The 18,127-nt window shown below is 36.8% G+C and overlaps 2 protein-coding genes and 1 long non-coding RNA gene across 3 annotated transcripts; 1 reads left to right on the top strand and 2 right to left on the bottom strand.

Moving 5' to 3' along the window:
- The first annotated feature begins 5 nt into the window (after positions 1 to 5).
- LOC103143082 (serum paraoxonase/arylesterase 2-like) lies at positions 6 to 5,795 on the top strand. The gene is made up of 9 exons (XM_007559483.2): positions 6 to 911; positions 1,121 to 1,188; positions 1,426 to 1,481; positions 1,727 to 1,895; positions 2,953 to 3,076; positions 3,171 to 3,371; positions 3,904 to 3,985; positions 4,207 to 4,335; positions 4,433 to 5,795. The coding sequence occupies exons 1-9, from the start codon at positions 829 to 831 to the stop codon at positions 4,592 to 4,594; spliced, it is 1,074 nt and encodes a 357-aa protein (XP_007559545.1). The 5' UTR covers positions 6 to 828; the 3' UTR covers positions 4,595 to 5,795.
- On the bottom strand, positions 2,019 to 17,918 carry LOC107837015 (uncharacterized). Its single transcript, XR_001662987.1, has 3 exons — positions 17,227 to 17,918; positions 16,549 to 16,550; positions 2,019 to 2,030 (listed from the first exon to the last, which is right to left on the bottom strand). It is a non-coding gene; the product is annotated as an uncharacterized LOC107837015 (long non-coding RNA).
- Positions 5,413 to 9,357, bottom strand: LOC103143081 (potassium channel subfamily K member 5-like). Its single transcript, XM_007559482.2, has 5 exons — positions 8,963 to 9,357; positions 8,369 to 8,480; positions 7,886 to 8,052; positions 6,728 to 6,896; positions 5,413 to 6,635 (listed from the first exon to the last, which is right to left on the bottom strand). Exons 1-5 carry the CDS (start codon positions 9,143 to 9,145, stop codon positions 5,932 to 5,934), a joined length of 1,335 nt encoding a protein of 444 aa, XP_007559544.1. The 5' UTR covers positions 9,146 to 9,357; the 3' UTR covers positions 5,413 to 5,931.
- Positions 17,919 to 18,127: the final 209 nt, after the last annotated feature.

Here is an 18,127-nt window from a genome sequence, read left to right as displayed (position 1 = left end):
TATCTGTAGAAGAAAATATATTAATTCTCTTTGGGAGAAAGTTTTATTTTAAAACACAAACATAGAAATAACATTGAGCTTTTTTAAAAGTGACAGATTTCCTATATTAGATATTTATCACAATTTATAAGTTGTCTTTTTTCTTTCCAAAGTTCATGTAACATTTAGCTGAACTCGGAGCAAAAGTGGCTCTTTCAATTGTAAAGGTTGAAGACCCCCAAGTACAGAAGCTGACTGTTCGTAGGTTGCTGTATCAAAGTATATTATTGGAAAGGTAAGGGGAAGGAAAAGGGTGAAAGAAAAATATACACAAGCAACCAGGACAGAGGATTTTGAAGTAAAGTAAAGCCCATTCCAGAATAAGATTCACAAAGGACAGACTGAGGCTGGGGACAATTCTTCAAGAGCCAACACATAGGTATTTTCACTCTGTTTTTTTGTTTTGTTTTTTCCCCAAGTCCCTACTTAAAATTTGTGGGGTATTGAGGAGAAAAAACTAAAAGAATAATCGTACTTTTTTTATATAATATTTTTATAAACAGACGTACTTGAATGTAATAGCTTTTTTTTGTTTGTTTTTATTCACTTCTTGTGGATTTTATTTATGTGAAACCTTTCACAGTCCTACCAAAATGACTTAAGTCTTTTATAAGGAACACTCCCTAGTTAACTCTAGTATAAATTCAGAAAAAATATAGTTACCTTAAAGACAAGTGTTTTTGGATTGTTTTCTATCCCCAAGGCATTCCAAACACTACTTTTAATTGTTGCTCCTTGGCGCCACCTTTGTTGGAGGCGTGTAAACGCACTTCGGAAGTTCAGTCAAACATGGTTGCTCTAAAGAAAACGCTAATCGCTGCTGCTGTTGCCGCTGTAGCTGCTTTTTTCGGCTACGCATTTCTTAAAATACAGTAAGTAATCTAAACTTTTCTCGACCGATGATGAAATTCAGATGTAGGACTGGCAATATATATTTTTAAATGCCGATAGTTGTTGCCTGAACGGTCTAATGTTTGAAGTGTTAATGTTATTTAAAACTACATTTTAAAAAAGAGGTCCATCGAAGCTTAAAACGTAAACTTTCAAGCTGATTTTGTTGACTATAGTTGTTTTTCTGCAGGAGGCTGAGTCTTGCCTCCAGAGAAATGCCTGTCAAGCACCTCAAGTGTCGTTATTTGCCCAATATAGGTATGCATTCTTCACGTAGAAGTGTCTTCTATTTTGGGTACACAAATCTCTCTCTCTCTCTCTTTTTTTGTTTGTTTTGTTTTTGCACCAACTTAATTCAGCTCTTTTTGTAACATATAAGAGCAACAAGAAAGTCTGAAGTCCAAACATTTGAAAGTAGGTCAAGTGTCAACAAGACAGCAGACTTAAAGAACGAAAAGTAACGTTATACCATAAACCCTTTTTTTTTTTTTTCAGAGTATGGAGCAGAGGATATCACTATACTTAAAGATGGACTGGCCTTTTTGAGCACAGTATGTTTTTTATTCACTGAACATCTCGTAGTTAATCTGGTTTGATTTTTTCTTTGTAATTCGAATCATGTTGCTCAAGTGTGTAATATAATGAGAATGCTCTCTGGCTGGGGATGGCTTTCATGTTACACAATAGATTTGGAAAATAATCAGAAGTTACCAAAAGAAAAAGCAGACTTGTAGTAACTTCCTGTAAAAATAGCTGTCAATAAAAACCTCTAACACAGTCACTGTTATCCACATAGGGGCTGCATGATTATCTTGAATTGCCTTCGTTCTCCAATGAACCAGGGAAAATGTACGTTCTGGATCTGCTGCACCCAAAACCGACCCCAGTGGAACTGCAAATCAAAGGAGGACTGGACCTCAGCTCTTTCAACCCACATGGGATTAGTGTATACACGAATGAAGCAGGTAGAACACATTCCAGCTTCGAAATATAACATGGAATCGTTTTCTCATTTGTTTCTGAAGTCAATCGATGCATGAACAGCACTGGTGGTTTCTTTTAATGATTGTAGCAACTAATACCAATGTAGTAACATAAACCTTTTTGCAAATAAAATTGAGTTTTTTCAATCTATAATGACATTTTGGCAATAATGTAGAATGTTATGACCTTATTGATGTATCTTTAAAAAAGCCTTTAGAAATGCAGTAATTGCAGTCAGTAATTTAATAACGCATAAATAGATCAGCATTTCTTGAGAATGTATTTTTTTTTTGTGCCTTTTTTTCTTCAATTTTCTCAACAAAACTTGATTTTATTCATTGAAGGATATACAATTCAGCACATTTATAATGCTGTTCATTAGTTTAGATATTTAGTCAATGGTTTTAAGTATAGGTAAATAAGTTTTAACTATTAACTGCAAAGTGAAGTTGGGGGTAAGATTAGTGAGTTCAATGTGAAAAAGAGTCCAAAGAGCATTCTGAACTATTCTTAGCAACAGACAGATCTTAGTAATAGTTTGAACGTATCATAGCTTTCACACAGTGATAAGCACAATTTGAGAATTTGTGTGATAATTTATTCCCATGATACATGAAAAATACTTAACTTCAAAGAAAATTTACATTCTATGCTATAGTTAAATTTATGGGTATACAATGCTGTCTTTATGGGACAATAAATGAAGTAGGAAGGCCCAAAACAGCAACGACTTGTTATAAAATTGAGTTCAACCTACTGGTGAAGGAGAGAATGGATTCTGAGCTCAAAATAAAGCAAACAAATTCAATTATATTCACACACACTCTCCAATATTTGGATTATGTCCCTTAGCCCTGTTGCACCTCTAACAAGCTTCTTGCTGTGCAGACAACCTTACATGAAAACTGACTGGAACTATGCGAAAGTAGAAAATAAACTTCTGATAGATTGCCAAAGAGCAAAACATGCTATCAAATACATAGATTTAGCAGCAAAAATCACACTGAGTCTAACGACAGAAAACTATTTATTTTACAGATGACTCTATATATCTGTTCGTTGTCAATCATCCTCAGCAAAAAAGCCAGGTAGAGATCTTTCGTTTTGTTGGGGAGGACACGCTTGTGCACTTAAAGACTGTTGCCCATCCTTTGCTGTTCAGGTATTAACTGTTCAATAAATCCTCCTGGTTTACCCTTAGCAGTATGTTTTACATGTTTGGTTATCCATCTTATTACTGCTTATATTTGTTTCAGTGTGAACGACATTGTCGCCGTTGGACCAGAGCATTTCTATGCGACAAATGATCGTTGTTTTAGTTATACTCTTCCTTTAATGATAACTCTCATCCTGAGTATGCCCTGGTGTAACGTTGTGTACTACAGCCCTGAGGAAGTGAGGGAGGCAGCTGGTGGCATTCAGTCTGGAAATGGGATAAATATATCTCCAGACAAAAGGTTATTTTCACCTCATTTTATTGTTAACAATGACAGTATGCACGATGAATCTTGTAATTTAGGTGTGTACCTCAACATACTAACATAGTAAAAAAGTGAATTTATCATAGTAATTATTTATAGAAAGTGAAGCTTTAATATCATATGCTTTTATTACACACATATTATAAGATGCCAAACATATGTTTAGAATGTATCTCTGTTAAATTGATGATCATGGCTTACATAAAGGGAAAATCCAAAATTCAGTGACTGAGAAAATTCACTAATTACACAGGATTGTTCTGAAAAGTGTGTGGATGTACTGTACAGTATGTACAGCGAATACCAATGTACGTTAGGAGCTGCAGGCATGTGTCACTCATGCAGCACAACGAAATTAGCATCTTCGTAAAGCGAAGGAATGCTCTAAAATATCCCAGTAGATGGAAGTTCTTACTTTAAGAAAACACATTGTAAATAATGCTGAAGTTTTAAAAGTGATGGAAGTATTAGACAAATACTGTTTTTTTTTTGTTTTTTTTTCCAACAGGTATATTTATGTTTCTGATATTCTGGATCATGAGGTGGATGTTTTTGAGCGATTAGATGGAGAACGGTTGGTGTACATTAAGGTGTGTGTTTTCATGTTTCCTAATCTTGGAAGTGACAAAGACGGTTCTGCCTTTTGATACATTGTCAGCATTTCAAACTGCTCCTGATCTTCAGATTTTCTGTTTGCTCCAAAGGTCTGAATACAACATAGATAAAAAGAAGTTGCGCTTTACTATGATTTTATTTTATGTGCTGTTATTTTAGATTTTGTCATTTTTGTACTGTGTGTTTTTTTGAACAGTCTGTTCCAGTTGGAACACTTTGCGATAATGTCGAGGTGGACCACATGACAGGTGACGTCTGGCTGGGCTGTCATCCGGATGCCACCAAATTGTCCAAATTTGATCCTAAAGATCCTCCTGGCTCAGAGGTCTCTGTTTTTTTTTTTTTTAACTGTTTCTTTTCTTGTTTTACAATTCATACTTGTACAATTGTTATAAAATAACTGGCAACAACCTTCCCTGCAGATCATCAAGATCAAGAACATTGTCTCAGATCAGCCAGTGGTAACTCTGGAGTATGGAGACGATGGTCATGAGCTGATGGGCTCCACCGTTGCTGCACCCTACGAGGGAAAGCTGCTCATCGGGACAATCTTTCACAAAGCCCTGTACTGTGATTTGAAATAAACTGGCCACTATTTATCCAAAAACACAATTTGCTTATCTCTCTTGTACAATAAAACTATCTTGGTTTGTCATAGAAGAAGATTATGAGAAAACAGAATAACCTTTTTTCCTGCTATTTACACTTGGATCTGCTACGCATCTAAAAATATTTTTTTTTAGATGCAGTAGTCAAAAATGTAGGAATATTTAGACTTAAAATAAACGGATATGAATGATAAATACAGTTCTGCTGTTTTGTTTGCACACACTCAACATGGAAACATTGTATAACGCAATGTCAGTGAATTTTAAAAGCAAGAATTGGAAGCTTTGTATTTATTGTGGATTTTCTCGTTAGCCCCTACAGGGTAGCAGTTATGCATAATGACTCAAATATAAACATCAGGTTTTTTTTACGCAGTCTGGAAATGTTTACTTTCAATTAATCAATCAACAAAACTTCACTATAATCATTTATTGTTTTCATACCTACCAAAATCAACACAGAAAGCACATTTACTGAAAAGGGTCTTATCAGGGCCAGGTTATTATGTCTCTTATTTTAACCAATATATTTTAAATTGCACTTCATCAAATCCTCTGGGCTGGATAAAGTGGGTTAGGCCTATACATATATAGGCCAGTTACTATTTATTAGACATCATGGCTCTTCCCAACTCATTTTCCATTTCATTTCAAAGATATAATATAATATAATAAATTGTTACAATGGTTCTTTTTAGTACATTTGTTTGCTTTGTTAATTTTTTGTGTTAAATAAAAAATCTAAAGTTTAATTAAAATATTAGTGTACCTGCTTTCACAACAAAACAACTATATGAAATTTGGCAATACAAAGCCGTCATAAATTCAAGTTTATTTTTAAAAATGGGACAATACGTATTAATGAACATTTACAATACATGAGATTATAGTCACTAACTTCCATCTCTGGTCTTGTTGACAAGTTGATGTTAAAGCACATAATAAATACAGCAATAAAAACCACAAAATAGCGTTACGAAATGAAAAATGTATTACACAATCTTGAAATCCATACATCGTTGCATATAATCAATGCTGACATTGATTATATGCAACTGAGCCAGATGGTTAGATGTTTTTCTAACCATCTAAACATTGAATGCGAAAAGATTTCTAAACATTTAAAATATTCTGATTTGCCAAGTTTAAGCTAAAATAGGAGGCTACAGATGGAAAACAACAACAAAAAAAAATCTTTTGGGAGACACACAAGAGCCGACTCTCTGAAAACAGCCAAACTTTCCATAAATATTTGTAACCTCACCATCAAATATAACTGAAAATATTGTTTCCGTTTCGCCAGGGAGCATGTATCATCCTTTTTCATCTAAACAAATACTATCATTTTCTGCCACCTTAGATATCGTAAATCGAGTCTCCCCACCATCAGGATGCTGCACTTTCTCTTCTTCTGCAGCATCTCTGTCTGGTGCCGTGAAGGTGATCCCATCATCTACTGATTCAGAGGAACCGTCATTTTTATTTTCCTCACGGTCCGTTATTTCACACGCTTCTGATGTGGGTCCCTTGATGTTTTCCTCTTCCTCTTGTTTGCTTTCGTCCACCGTTGCATTTGCAAACACCTCGCTTAAACTGATGTGCCTCTTGTGCCGCGGTGAGTGCTCCAAGGTCTGGATGTTGTTGGCCAAAATGTCACTGCAGCTCTTGGAGCGGTTTATGTTCTGTATTGGCGGTGGTTTCCTTTTCCTCGCATTAATCCCGATCTCTTTGATGACCGTGCTGTAGTCTTCGTCCTTCTCAGAAAGGAAGTTGAAGATGTCAACGACAGTCGGCCTCGCCTCTGGTTGTTGTTGCTTCTCGTCCTCGGAGTCTGACTCCATGTACAAGGGTCTGTTCCTGTGCCTATGGTGCCGTTTCTTCTTCAGCACTTTGTGCGCTTTCACAACCATGTGGACGTTCCAGCTGAAGAACAAAGACAGCCAGGCCAGTCCCATGTACATCCATAACTCTGCAATTATCCTGTAGAGTTTTGGGTATTCGATGTCAGGATTTACGCCTGCAAAATGAGTGAAATGATTCTCAGGTGTGTGCAGTTCATTTCAAATTTCATATTCACACCGCCACCCTGTAGCGAGTGAAAAGTCTCACCTGCCACATAATCTCCAAAGCCAACTGTTGTTAGTGTGATGAAGGAGAAGTAAATCCCTTCTAGATAGCTCCATCCTTCCACAGACATGAAAACAAGAGGAGGGATCACCAAGTGCACCAGCAAGCCCCATAGGAGGAATAAGGCCGTGCATGTGAGCTGGACCTTTTTCTGTCAAAAGGCAAAAGAAGAAATGCATGTATAATAAAGCATGGTGTTCAAATTTTATTAGAAATTACATTTTGAAAGTGCTTTTCTGGTAACACAAGTTAAAATCCTGTGAACCTTCCTTCAGAAGTCAACAAGTAAATAGAGTCGCAGTGTGTGCAATTATATTACAGTATAACAACTGTTCTATGAAGGCTTCCTAGGTTTGCTAGAGAATATCAGAGAAATACTGAGGAACACAGCAGACAGATCAGGAGAAGGTTCTGGAGTTTAAAGCAATGTTACAAAACTTAATCATAAACTTTAAACATCGCATACTAGGGCTATTCAACTCATCATATGAAAATGGAAAGAATATGGTATAAACCATGAATAGACCAAGACACGGCCGTCCACCTGAACTGACTGTCTGGGCAAGTAGAGTAATAATAAGAGAAGTCAAGAGGTCCATAAATTTGGAGGAGTAACAGAAACAGTTCAGGTAAAGACGGCAAAACCATGAACACATCGCTACAGCAGAAAAGCATGAAAATCATCAATTTCAGAGAAAATAGTGACTTTAATTTCTTTTTATATTTTTCTGTTTTGCTAAATATACTAGTTGAAGTCATGTCATAACCACCCTGTGCTTTAAATAACTTTCATTGGCTTAAAACGGTAAACTCCCAACTCACAGACGAGTCCAAAATACAACTTTTAGGCCTAACTGAACATGTATTGCAGATTAAAATTGGGCAACCTCATGTTGTGTGCATGCTTTTTCTTCAGCAAGTGGAAAAAATTTGGATAAAATTAATAGGGAGATGAATGGAGCAAAATATGGGCAATCCTGGGAAACAAAGCACAGAGCATCGTTTGAGGCTGTAAAAGACTTGAGACTGGGACTGAGATTTGCCTACCAGAGCCACAATGGCACGACTGAGATCAAAGCATGTTTAAGCAAGAGAATGGTTCAATGAATGTCCAGATTTAAATCCAATCAAAAGTCTTACCACTGAAACACCTTTTTCTATCAGAATCCCAGACAGTCGTTTAGCCCGGTCTCCAAAGAAAGACCCCAGTGTGCTTATCCACACCAGGCAGAGAGGGATCCCACACAGGCCATACAGGATGCAAAACACACGGCCAGCGTTGGTCTTGGGAGCAACATTACCGTAACCTTCAGATGAAAGAAAAATGAAAATTGACCAGAGGTAAGACAGTTGTAAAGTCGGCAAATCATTAATAAAACTACTGATAAGTAGATAGACGCTAGGTTAGGAATAGTATCCTATTAGTTCAATTTTACAGATTGAGTTGTCCAAAAGGTCAAGTTATCACAAATGATTAAGCTAACATTAGTAAGTAAAATGCGCCTGGTGCTTATAACAAACCCTGTACTTTGAATAACACTAGAAGCAATGAGAGACATGGGCTCATTATGAAGGACAACAACAGGCTCGTTTAGTTACAGACTCCAATGATGGGTGTAATACCTATAGTAGTGACGATGGTGGCAGCAAAGATAACAGAATTGCCCCAGTCCCATGAGTTGCGGTGATTGTCCCCCGTAATAGCCACACCTTGGCCGGCGGCTTCTGACGCTATCTGAAGGGAAAAACACAGGAATGTAATCTCCCAAAAAAAACAAAACAAATAAACATTTATGAAACATAGCGCCTGCTAGTGTTTTACCCATACAAACGGACTATATTTGGAACAATGTGAACACATTACGTTTCAGTATTCCCCCACAGGTGAACACACCTTGGAAACTTTCAGGCGTGTAGCGGCGTGTGGTGGCTGCTCTTTCAGTCAGTCTTTCAGTTACTAACTTGTATAATTAGGGAATGATAAAAGGGAACTTTTACCTGTAATTGTTTGCATTTAAGTTATGTAATATGTTCTGTCTTTTTAGAGTAATAATGAATAAAAAACATCCCGACTCACATGTAACTGGATGTTGTTGTTTTTTTATTTTTTACTTTAATACACCACATTTCTAGTTACATTTATAAACGTTTCATGATGTTACAAGTCATAACGAACTTTTTCCTATACGTAATTTAAAAAAAAAAAGAGCTCCAAACCTTCAGTATCTCATCTAGGGTTTCCTTTGTGACGTTGCCACTCCTCAAGATGTTTTCCTTCTGCTCAATGTATTTGTCTCTAGCCGCTTTCCAGTTTGGCTCCTCGAAAATCTGAAAAATCGCGGCACCGATCGAGAGGTAGAAAATGATGCATGAAGTTAAAACAGGACCTGTATCGGCCATGTTAAAGCCATAACTTCACACTCTCCCTCCAAAGCGAGCAGCGGCGCATTCCGACAGAGGACTGTTGTTCAGCGTGTCCTCTTTTCTTCCTGGTTTTACCATCAGGGGTTGGCAAAGCTGCACTCGGAGCGGGACATACAGCGAGACCTCTAAAACTTTCCCCAAGTCCCAACATGTGGAAAAAGTCGTCGCCTCGTTACAGATTTTTTTTTTCTTTTTCGCTTTTATTTTTAATTTTTTTTGCTTTTTGCCACATTTAAATGTTTTAGATCATTAGATAAATTGTATTAATCAAACAAAGTTAACCTGGTTAAATACAAACTGCAGTTTTAAACTGATTTTATTTTATTTTATGGGAGAAAGTTATTCAAAACAGTCGGATCCTATGCAAAAATAAAATAAAACAATAATAATAAAAATAAAAAAAAAAACATTTGTCCCTTTCAACCTGACAGTTGCCATCAGCCATTTGTGTTTACATCACTGTGGATGAATGTTGCCTACTCTACTTTGCATAATATTTTTGTTAGTCAACATTGTCAACATTGGAGGGGATGAAAAGTACCTCAGTCCACTTTCAGACTTTGTCTGGGGCACTTCAAATGTTTTATTTATTTATTTATTTAATTTATTTATTTTTACCATTTAGACATGATGTGCTGCACAATGTGCTGTACTTTAGTGATATTGTGAATTGAGGGCTGGGCATTCTCCATCAGGATTTTCTGGTAGACAGGAAAATTCAAGGTTTCATCTTTTACAGCAAGATCTTTCATCCTACTTCATGTGGTCAGATAGGTGCTTATCAATGACTGTTTCTGCAGCTTAGCCAGTAATAAAGTATAGAATCAGTTAATTTGTGAAATGCTACCCCTTCTTCCTGCAACAGGATGCTGTGGATAGATCCCCCACCCCCATTATAAATGAAACTATTACTTGAAAACTGAATTTCCTATTTACTCAGCTTGTCTTTTCTTATATAAAGTGTGCTTGATAGTCGGAAACTTGTCGGTTTTACAATAAAAGCTCAATCACTTTTCATGGCAAAATTTTGATAGAAGTAAAATTTTTAAACTTTGTATGTATGATTAGCTAACATCTAAATGTTTTCTTAAATAGAATATTAATAGAAATATGGATTCTTGATTTTATTTTTAAAGTAATTATAAAGACCATAGAATCCCAAGGATGAAAACTAGAGGTAATAGTGAATATTAAAAAACCTGAATATTCATCAATTATGCAGCAGAAAATGAGTTTCTGAGAGCAACGTGACTCCTAATATTTACAAAGGCTAGTACAGCTGCTAGAAATCTTGAAATACCTGTTCTGACATTTTACAGCCATCGGGTTTGGAGTAATGAACAAATAGCAGGGCCTTTGGGCTGACCTGCTGGGCAAGTTTTGATTCGTTTCAGCCTGCATCATATGATACGCCCTACACAGCTCTACTGGAAGTGTGGAAACCATTACTGAAAGGAAGGCAGAAAAGGGTTAAATGCTGCAAAGCTGTTAAGGATTTTATAAGGAGGCAAAAAAACAAGGGTGGAGCTCCACTCTGCTTATTTGCACAACACTTTTCAAACTCAAAGTGCTGCAAGAAGCACTGCTAACGTAAAAGAAATAGCGGCAACTCTGTAGCAAATCTAAGATGGGATACAAGCATCACATGAGTTACCTTCACCATAAGACAACTCGTGTGAAAGAGAGGTTTTAAGCTTTGTTTTAGAAGAAGAGGGGGTGCGAGTGAGCCACACCTAGACAGGAAGCTGATTCCAGAGTAGAGGGAGCCTTTAAAATTAAAAGCTCTCTTTTTAGAAATTCTGGGAATTGATTTAAAACTTCTGAGAACAACCAGCTTACCCGTATCCTGAGGAGGAGTTCTCTCTGTGGGACGATAAATGACAGAGACAGGATGTGGTTTGGCCATTAAGAACTTACAGTGGAGTCAATTGTTTGAACCTCAGTTGGATTCCTATGTTAGCTCATTTAAAAAGCAACACTATTTTTGTAATTATCTCTTTGATTTGTTGGAAATTTTCAGTCAGCAATATAGAGAACACTAAATCTTACAAAACTATTCATACGCCTGGAAAGTTTTAACATTCTGGCAGAATGAAAACGGAAAAATGTCACAAACTTTAAAGAAGTATTTCTGTCTTTCAGCTTTACATCTAAATTGTGAAAGATGTGGCCTCTCTGGAATCTTTAAAAGTTGTCAGGATCCCTAAGGAAGGATTTAATTATAGCCACAGAAAAAACACAGGTAAGTAATCACTTCTACCAAATCAAGGTAGAAATTTCTCTCAAAGAACCTTTTTTCTGTTATCAGTGAAAGCAAACATTGGACCTTGCTTGCACAGTTTAACACACTGCTCTGATTTCACAGGCAAATCCTAATCAGCAAAAAATGGAGCAGCTCTGCAGAGCGTGAGACACAAAAAGCTATTTGCCAACAATCAAAATTTCAAATAAACAATTAAGTGGGTTTTGTGTGCACATGGTCATTACTTTGTGTGTAAATGTATACCCAAAGGGAGGGGTGTTTGTACTCGACATGGATATTGGATTTTTAACTACGTTATTGTACACAAATGGAGTCAGTGTCAGAAGCTGTCAAAATTGGACTGTACAGTGAACACTTCACCTATGATTTTTATTACAAGTATAAAGAAGGTATGTATATTTATAAAATTCAAATGTATTCACCAATCAAAAATATTAAATCACATCAGGTTCTATTTCTAAACTATTGAGTAAAAACAATGTAACAATACAGACATTCACTGTACAGTCTTAATCTACAGGGTAAAAAGTTTAAGTTTGCTACATATAAAGTGTATATTCAAGATTATCCAGGCTTTTTAAAGGCATAACTAGTACTAAATATTTTCTTGGTGTTTCTACAGAGTTTAAAGAAATGGTTTCACAATCTGCTTTGGAGTTCTACTACTTACCTCTAATTTAAAAGTTCAGCATTTGGGAAAGGGAAAAAAAAAAATAGGAAGACACATTGTTTTAAAAACTGTTCTGGTCCAGCCTGACTTTTTTTTTTTTTGTTTTTATCTTTGCGTCTCTGTTAGAAAAAAACGAAACTGCACCAGCAGCTGGCAGGGACAGTTTCCATATCTTTGTTTTCAACCATTCAGAAGTCAGAAGCGTGCAGAGTTAACCGCACTGGGTGGATCCTGGCTGCTGTGTGTGATAATGAGGGGAGGCGTTGTCTGCAGTATAAACATACAGTCTACTGTACTGACAAGCTAAATACATGTTTATTGCTGCTTAAGAGCTTAAGCTATCTCAGATTTATTAAAAACCAAGATAAAAATGTTTGACTTGCACATGATCCTTTGGCTCAAGCTAAGAAAGTATTTTTTTCCCCACTCCGCCGTGAGCCCTCCGTCAGTATAAGTGTGGAAAAATAAATCATCAAGGTAAGTTTAAGGTCAGATGTGCTTGACTGACCTCCTGGGACAGAGCGGCTGGGATCTATGCTACACTGAGACAGATGTTCCAGGTGCATCAGCTGCTGAACTGAGGTCTGCTTCACCCTTCGGGATTTCACACTGTCCCGTGCGGAGACAAACTCTGCATGGCAAAGTATATTTAGGCTATGCAATGAACTTCAATAACATCAATACTTCTATAATACAATAATTCAATAATGTGTTTTACCATTTAAATGATGGGTACTGAGATTATCATTAAATGACAGGATGTTCAATTAATCTACAAACACAGAGCAAACTTTCAAGATAAAGATTATTATTAATTGTTGGTAACAGATAATGAGAACAATACCACCGTTTTGGTCTGAAACAGGATATTGTGAAAAGTTTCTTCCTTTTAATGCACAGTTCTTCCTCTCTGTTGTCACCTTCTGCTATGTGAATGGTTGGAATGGGGGAAGAAGCATGATTTCTTGCAATCCGATATGTATATCACAACATTTCACTGGAATATATTATCCTACTATGAATAAATCAATACATATAAATGCATTAAACTGGGTTGTTGTAATTGTCTAGATAATATTTGCATATTATACACTAAAGTGGACTAAAATTGGTTAAACTGATATTGTTTGTTTTCTTGTTGCCGTGTCCTAACACAACCTTACCAGCAAATAAATTCAATATTTAGAAATGAAAAAAAAAGCCTTGTCAAAGATTAGTGTTGAGTCATTATACCTTGTAGGCTCAACTCCCATGTTAAAGGAAGCACAGATACACATCACAGATACCACTCTAAAGATGGATATAGTCACTGTGCCAGAGATCTCTTTTTGCAAACACAGGCAAGTTTGCCAACTTCTAAACTTGGCCCGTCTCAGCTGTTCCTCGGATGCAGGGCCAGTCCAAGCTACAAGCAGGTGCTCAGGTCCTCCTCCTGCTGGCTTATTTTCCCCATGGGAAAATAAATTGATACCAGACAGGTAGGTAAATGCACCAGCTTCACACAAAATAAGAAATATATTAATACTTATGCTAACAAAGTTATAATGTAAAACTAAATAGGTAGTTTCTGCAGTTTCTGTCAGAGCTACGAACACAGTTCAGTGAACTTTTCATATATGATAATAGTAACAGAGTAATGGCTTTTGTTTGTAAAAACAACAATAAGTTTGATCTTTCTGCTCTAAAAAAAAAAAAATAAAACAAACCAATAAGAAATAAGATTTTCCAGCTTATTGTACTGTAAAACTGTGCATTTCCTCTGATAATCAGTTGCTAATTGTTCAAGATTAGGTGAGTTTCAAAACAGTTGTGAAATGTGAAAGAAACACGACATATGATGTTAACTATAAAAAAAAAAGCGTGGCATGCATAAGGATTCAACCCCTTTTACTTTGATGCCACAAAATAAAATCCAGAGCAACCAGCTGTTTAGAACTCAACTAATTTATAGAGAGAGAGAGTCCTTTTTGAGTTTCTAAGTTTGAATACAGTTGGTCTATGAAGGTGTAAAATATTTTCACTACTCTGTATTTAAATAGTTTAATAAGTGCAAATAGTTTTGTAAGAATTCTGCTCAGGGCTTTAGAGAACTTTGGGATAGCTATGCCAAACAAAGCTATTATCCAACTAAATGACATAGTTCCAAATAGCACGTTTTTGAAAACATTAAAAAAAAGGTCTTTAAAATATTTGTGCACTATAAAATTGCCACTGTGAAAGAACTAAACAGCGCCCTCATGTGGAACTAGGAATAAAGTTCGTAAGTGGTGTTTTTATTTGCTGACACGAGTTTATGTGCCGGCCGGTGGTCTCCGCAAGAAAGACCCAACCTTGGGTTTATTATTCAGTGAAATTCACTGACATTAGTTTGCTAAGTGTTGAGACTGAATCACATGTCTGTTTGAATGAAGGCGCAGACTCACCTGACGTGTGAAACGTAATATTTTCACGCACAAGCAGGGATATTTTTTAGAAGGATCATTACCGGATTCGGTGCTGTATAGACCACCCAACAACCTGAGCCATTTTTTTAGGCACAGCTTCCACCTTCTGATCCGATCTCCACCCATCCCCAGCAAGTGCTTCGTCATTGCAGCTGCGTCACCGCCTCTCTCTCGGTCTCTGTCGCTCTCAGTGGAAACCTGATCGATTAGTTTCTGAGTTGACCCAAAGGCGAGCAGCAGGATTATGACATGGAATAAAGGTGGGGAGAGGCCACAGAGGAGCCACGTATCAGCTCAGGTATGACTTGTCTTCCGGGACGCCGCCGCTTGTGTTGTTGTTGCACACCTTGCGCGTAGCAAGCTCCCGTTTTCTGGTTTTCCACACGGCAGCAGTTCTTTTAGAGTTCAGTCAGCGTAGCTTGTGCTGTGGGATTATGTCAAACACAACCAGGTCAGGGGTATTTGTGGCGCCAGACTGTGTGGGGAAAAGAAATAAGCAGGGGGCTTAGATTAAAGCAGTGCTTCAATGACATAATAATGACAAGAAATACACGATAAAGCTGGTTGGACTCTGATGTCTGGGGCCCCAAATACATAGAAATCCAAACATAAAGAGCTGCAAGCCTGAAGGTATGAACTAAAACACAGTGTTGAGCTGAAAACTAAAGCAGAAACTCAAATTCAAACTTTTTAATATATATATTTTTTTTATTGAATTTAAATCTGCTGTGTGACTTCTGTAATGGCATATATTTTAAATAAATTTGTTCCTTTCCAGTTAATTTGCATGTTTTGTTAAGTTAAATAAATATTTGTTTTTCATGATCTGATGCACTTTTTCTCTCTCTCTGCTTCTGTGTGGTCTTCTCACTGGTGCTGCCAACACAACGTGTGATGACCTGCTAAACACGAAATATGTGAGTACCAAATAAAAATCCAAGTTTTAATGAGCTATTGTTGCTTATGTCGCAGTCTGATATTACACATAATCATACACCATTGCTTTAACTTGGGCATCTAAATATCGGACAATATTCCTCAAGCGTTAAGCATTTCATTAGTTTAAAGCTTTTCTTTAAAGTCATACCTACTCGTTTTTAAATTACATTTTGACTCGGAGCAGTTGTCCACTATAATTAATGCCTTCTCCTGAACTACGTTGTATTCTCATTATATCTCATTTATTTTCCTTTTGGCACATTTTTTTTGTTGCCAACTTTCAAGACCAATTTGAGCAAGATATCAGGCAAAAATTACAAGGAAAGCTTGGCGGTAAAATAATTTAACAGTTTCTGTCAACCAGCTGCAAGTTCAGCTGCCAGCTGAACCAGCTATGGGAGGGGTGCTGTGGCAGTGTCTCCCCGAGGCCTCTGAGTGCAAACACGTCTTTATCTATCAGGAACACATGCTCATAGAGTCCATTAGACTTCACTGATAAAACATAGTTGGCCTGATGTGGAATCCCCATCAGTTAATTCATGGTAAAGTATATCGTCAAGCTACAGTTGTAGGGTTTTACAAAAGGCAAGTTAAGCCCAGAAATCCCAATATAGCTTTTATTTTTTATGCATGCAACTGCATTGGGAACACTTCACACACTTATGCCAAAGTCAAGCAGAAGAAAATGGGTCAAATTTGTTGTCATTCTAAAGCAAGTAAGGAAGAAGAGAAATGTTGGGCAGTTTTTCTTTGCAAACTCAAACACTTACTAAAAGATTCCCTGCAGGTTTAGTTTTCCTGTCAATCTCTAGACTGAGATTTATTCGGATAAAGCCTGTTTGTGAGAAATGCATGGAGTTGAGCAGCATCACCTAAAAATAGATATTCCAGCACAGGATTATTGCTATGTGCCTTATGAACGACATGATTTTTCCTAAGCACAGGCACATAGAACATAGCACATAGAACCCACATAGAGTAGGGTTCGCGGTTTGTGCTGGCAGTACATAATGAGATCTTGGTGTTTGGAATCATGATTCTCCTGAGATTTCCTCTTCAGCACAACTTCTTTTGAATATTTTTGATGTATTCCAAGTGACTCGCAATCCTTGTTATGAGATGGATCTAATGATCTCATGTTTCACACTGTGGCTTGAATTCAGAGGGTACGGCTCATTTGACTGTCTACGGGTCAGACCTGGATGAAAACACAAAATAAACAGTGGGTGGTAAAACCCCTACTGACTCATCAAGAATAGGTACTATGTATTCGTGCTTTGTATGCCTGTTACACTGTGCATAGTGTAGTGCTAATCTGTGGAGCATTGTTTAAAGATACTTTTTGAGTTCTTAGCAAACTGCATTGCTAAGAACTCAATGCCAAAACAATGAACGAAGAGTAGAAAGATATCAACACTTCTTGTTTTTTCTTTTATTTATTGCACTTCATATCATCAATGTGGCATTTAGCACCATTGTAGGCTATTAAATGTTTTCTTGCTGTTGTGCAGCCATATTTGACTACATTTTAAAACTAGTACAACAGAAGTACCTTTCCATTTTGTTGTTGTATCTTCAAAACAACACATTTTATCCATTGCCACTGACATCTTATTCACTCTATTTTGAAGTTTCAAGTTTGAAAACTTGACACATTAAAGGCAACCTTTAACCAAACATACTGCTGGTTGTGACCTTCAGTCCCAGGCTCAGGATGAGTTGATTGTTTCTTCTACGATACTAAAAACTGAGGGCCATGATGTCTTTCAGTGTGTGGCTTCAAAGCTGTGGAACATTTTGCTTCTTTGACTTTTTTCTCATTCTTTAGGCACTTTGAAAAAGATGTAAACCTTTGTGTTTTATTAAGCACTTATTGCCATGATTTTATTGTCAGTTTTTGTTGTTTATGTTATTTTTAATGTTATTTTATCTGTTGTACAAAACTTTGGCTTATGAAATAGCATGTTTCTTTATTCACTTCTTTCATACATTTTTATTTAGTTGTTTGAGAAGTAGACTTTTGACTTCAGTTACATTTGATTTTGAATACCATGCAGTTTTTATGTTTGCCTAGATGCTGTATTTATTTTATCCACCAGATGGCAGTGTGAACCAGCTTGGCCAGGACAGCAATAATCCTGCTGAACACAATTCGGGAAGCATTCAGTTGGCCTAGAATCTCTGCTAGAATTACTTGTGTACCACACTGCGAGCCTCAGATCCAAATTAATGTTTTTAGTGCATGCAAATAGCATTTTTTTTTTACCTGCAAAAATCTGAATCTCTTATTATTAAAAGTGATTTGTAATTTCCTAAAATTTCCCTAACTATATTAGCTTGAGAATTCCAGCTGATGGAAATACAAAACATGATTGCATGCTTGCAGAAAAAAAAATAAAAATACAGAGGCACAAACCATTCCCGATTCATAAATTTTTCATAACATAATGGCGCACTGTGAATATTAATACACGGCTGCCCCTCCGTCCCGCTCGGTGTTCCTGAGAGCTCAGCACGAATAAAACCCCTGCAACCATGCCTCCCATACATGCAATGTGATTTTTATATTTAAAGCTTGTTTGAAAGCTGGGCACGCTGTTTTACATAAGAGTTGGAGACGTGGCAGTGCAGTCGCGTGTGAG

Source organism: Poecilia formosa, unplaced genomic scaffold, assembly GCF_000485575.1.
Source record: "Poecilia formosa unplaced genomic scaffold, Poecilia_formosa-5.1.2 Scaffold105, whole genome shotgun sequence".
Classification (NCBI taxonomy): Eukaryota; Metazoa; Chordata; class Actinopteri; order Cyprinodontiformes; family Poeciliidae; genus Poecilia; species Poecilia formosa.
The sequence above is the reverse complement of the archived record's forward strand: the minus strand, read 5'-3'. Positions and strand labels throughout refer to the sequence as shown.

What these genes read in the sequence shown, in the direction of transcription:
- LOC103143082 (XM_007559483.2), top strand. Translation starts at nt 829, where the DNA reads ATGGTTGCTCTAAAGAAAACGCTAATCGCTGCTGCTGTTGCCGCTGTA. An exon ending in TCGTTATTTGCCCAATATAG is followed by an intron (nt 1,189 to 1,425) that starts GTATGCATTCTT and finishes TTTTTTTTTCAG; the next exon opens with AGTATGGAGCAGAGGATATC. An exon ending in AATATATCTCCAGACAAAAG is followed by an intron (nt 3,372 to 3,903) that starts GTTATTTTCACC and finishes TTTTTCCAACAG; the next exon opens with GTATATTTATGTTTCTGATA.
- LOC103143081 (XM_007559482.2), bottom strand. Translation starts at nt 9,145, where the DNA reads ATGGCCGATACAGGTCCTGTTTTAACTTCATGCATCATTTTCTACCTC. An exon ending in CACCATCGTCACTACTATAG is followed by an intron (nt 8,053 to 8,368) that starts GTATTACACCCA and finishes TTTCATCTGAAG; the next exon opens with GTTACGGTAATGTTGCTCCC. An exon ending in CTTTGGAGATTATGTGGCAG is followed by an intron (nt 6,636 to 6,727) that starts GTGAGACTTTTC and finishes CTCATTTTGCAG; the next exon opens with GCGTAAATCCTGACATCGAA.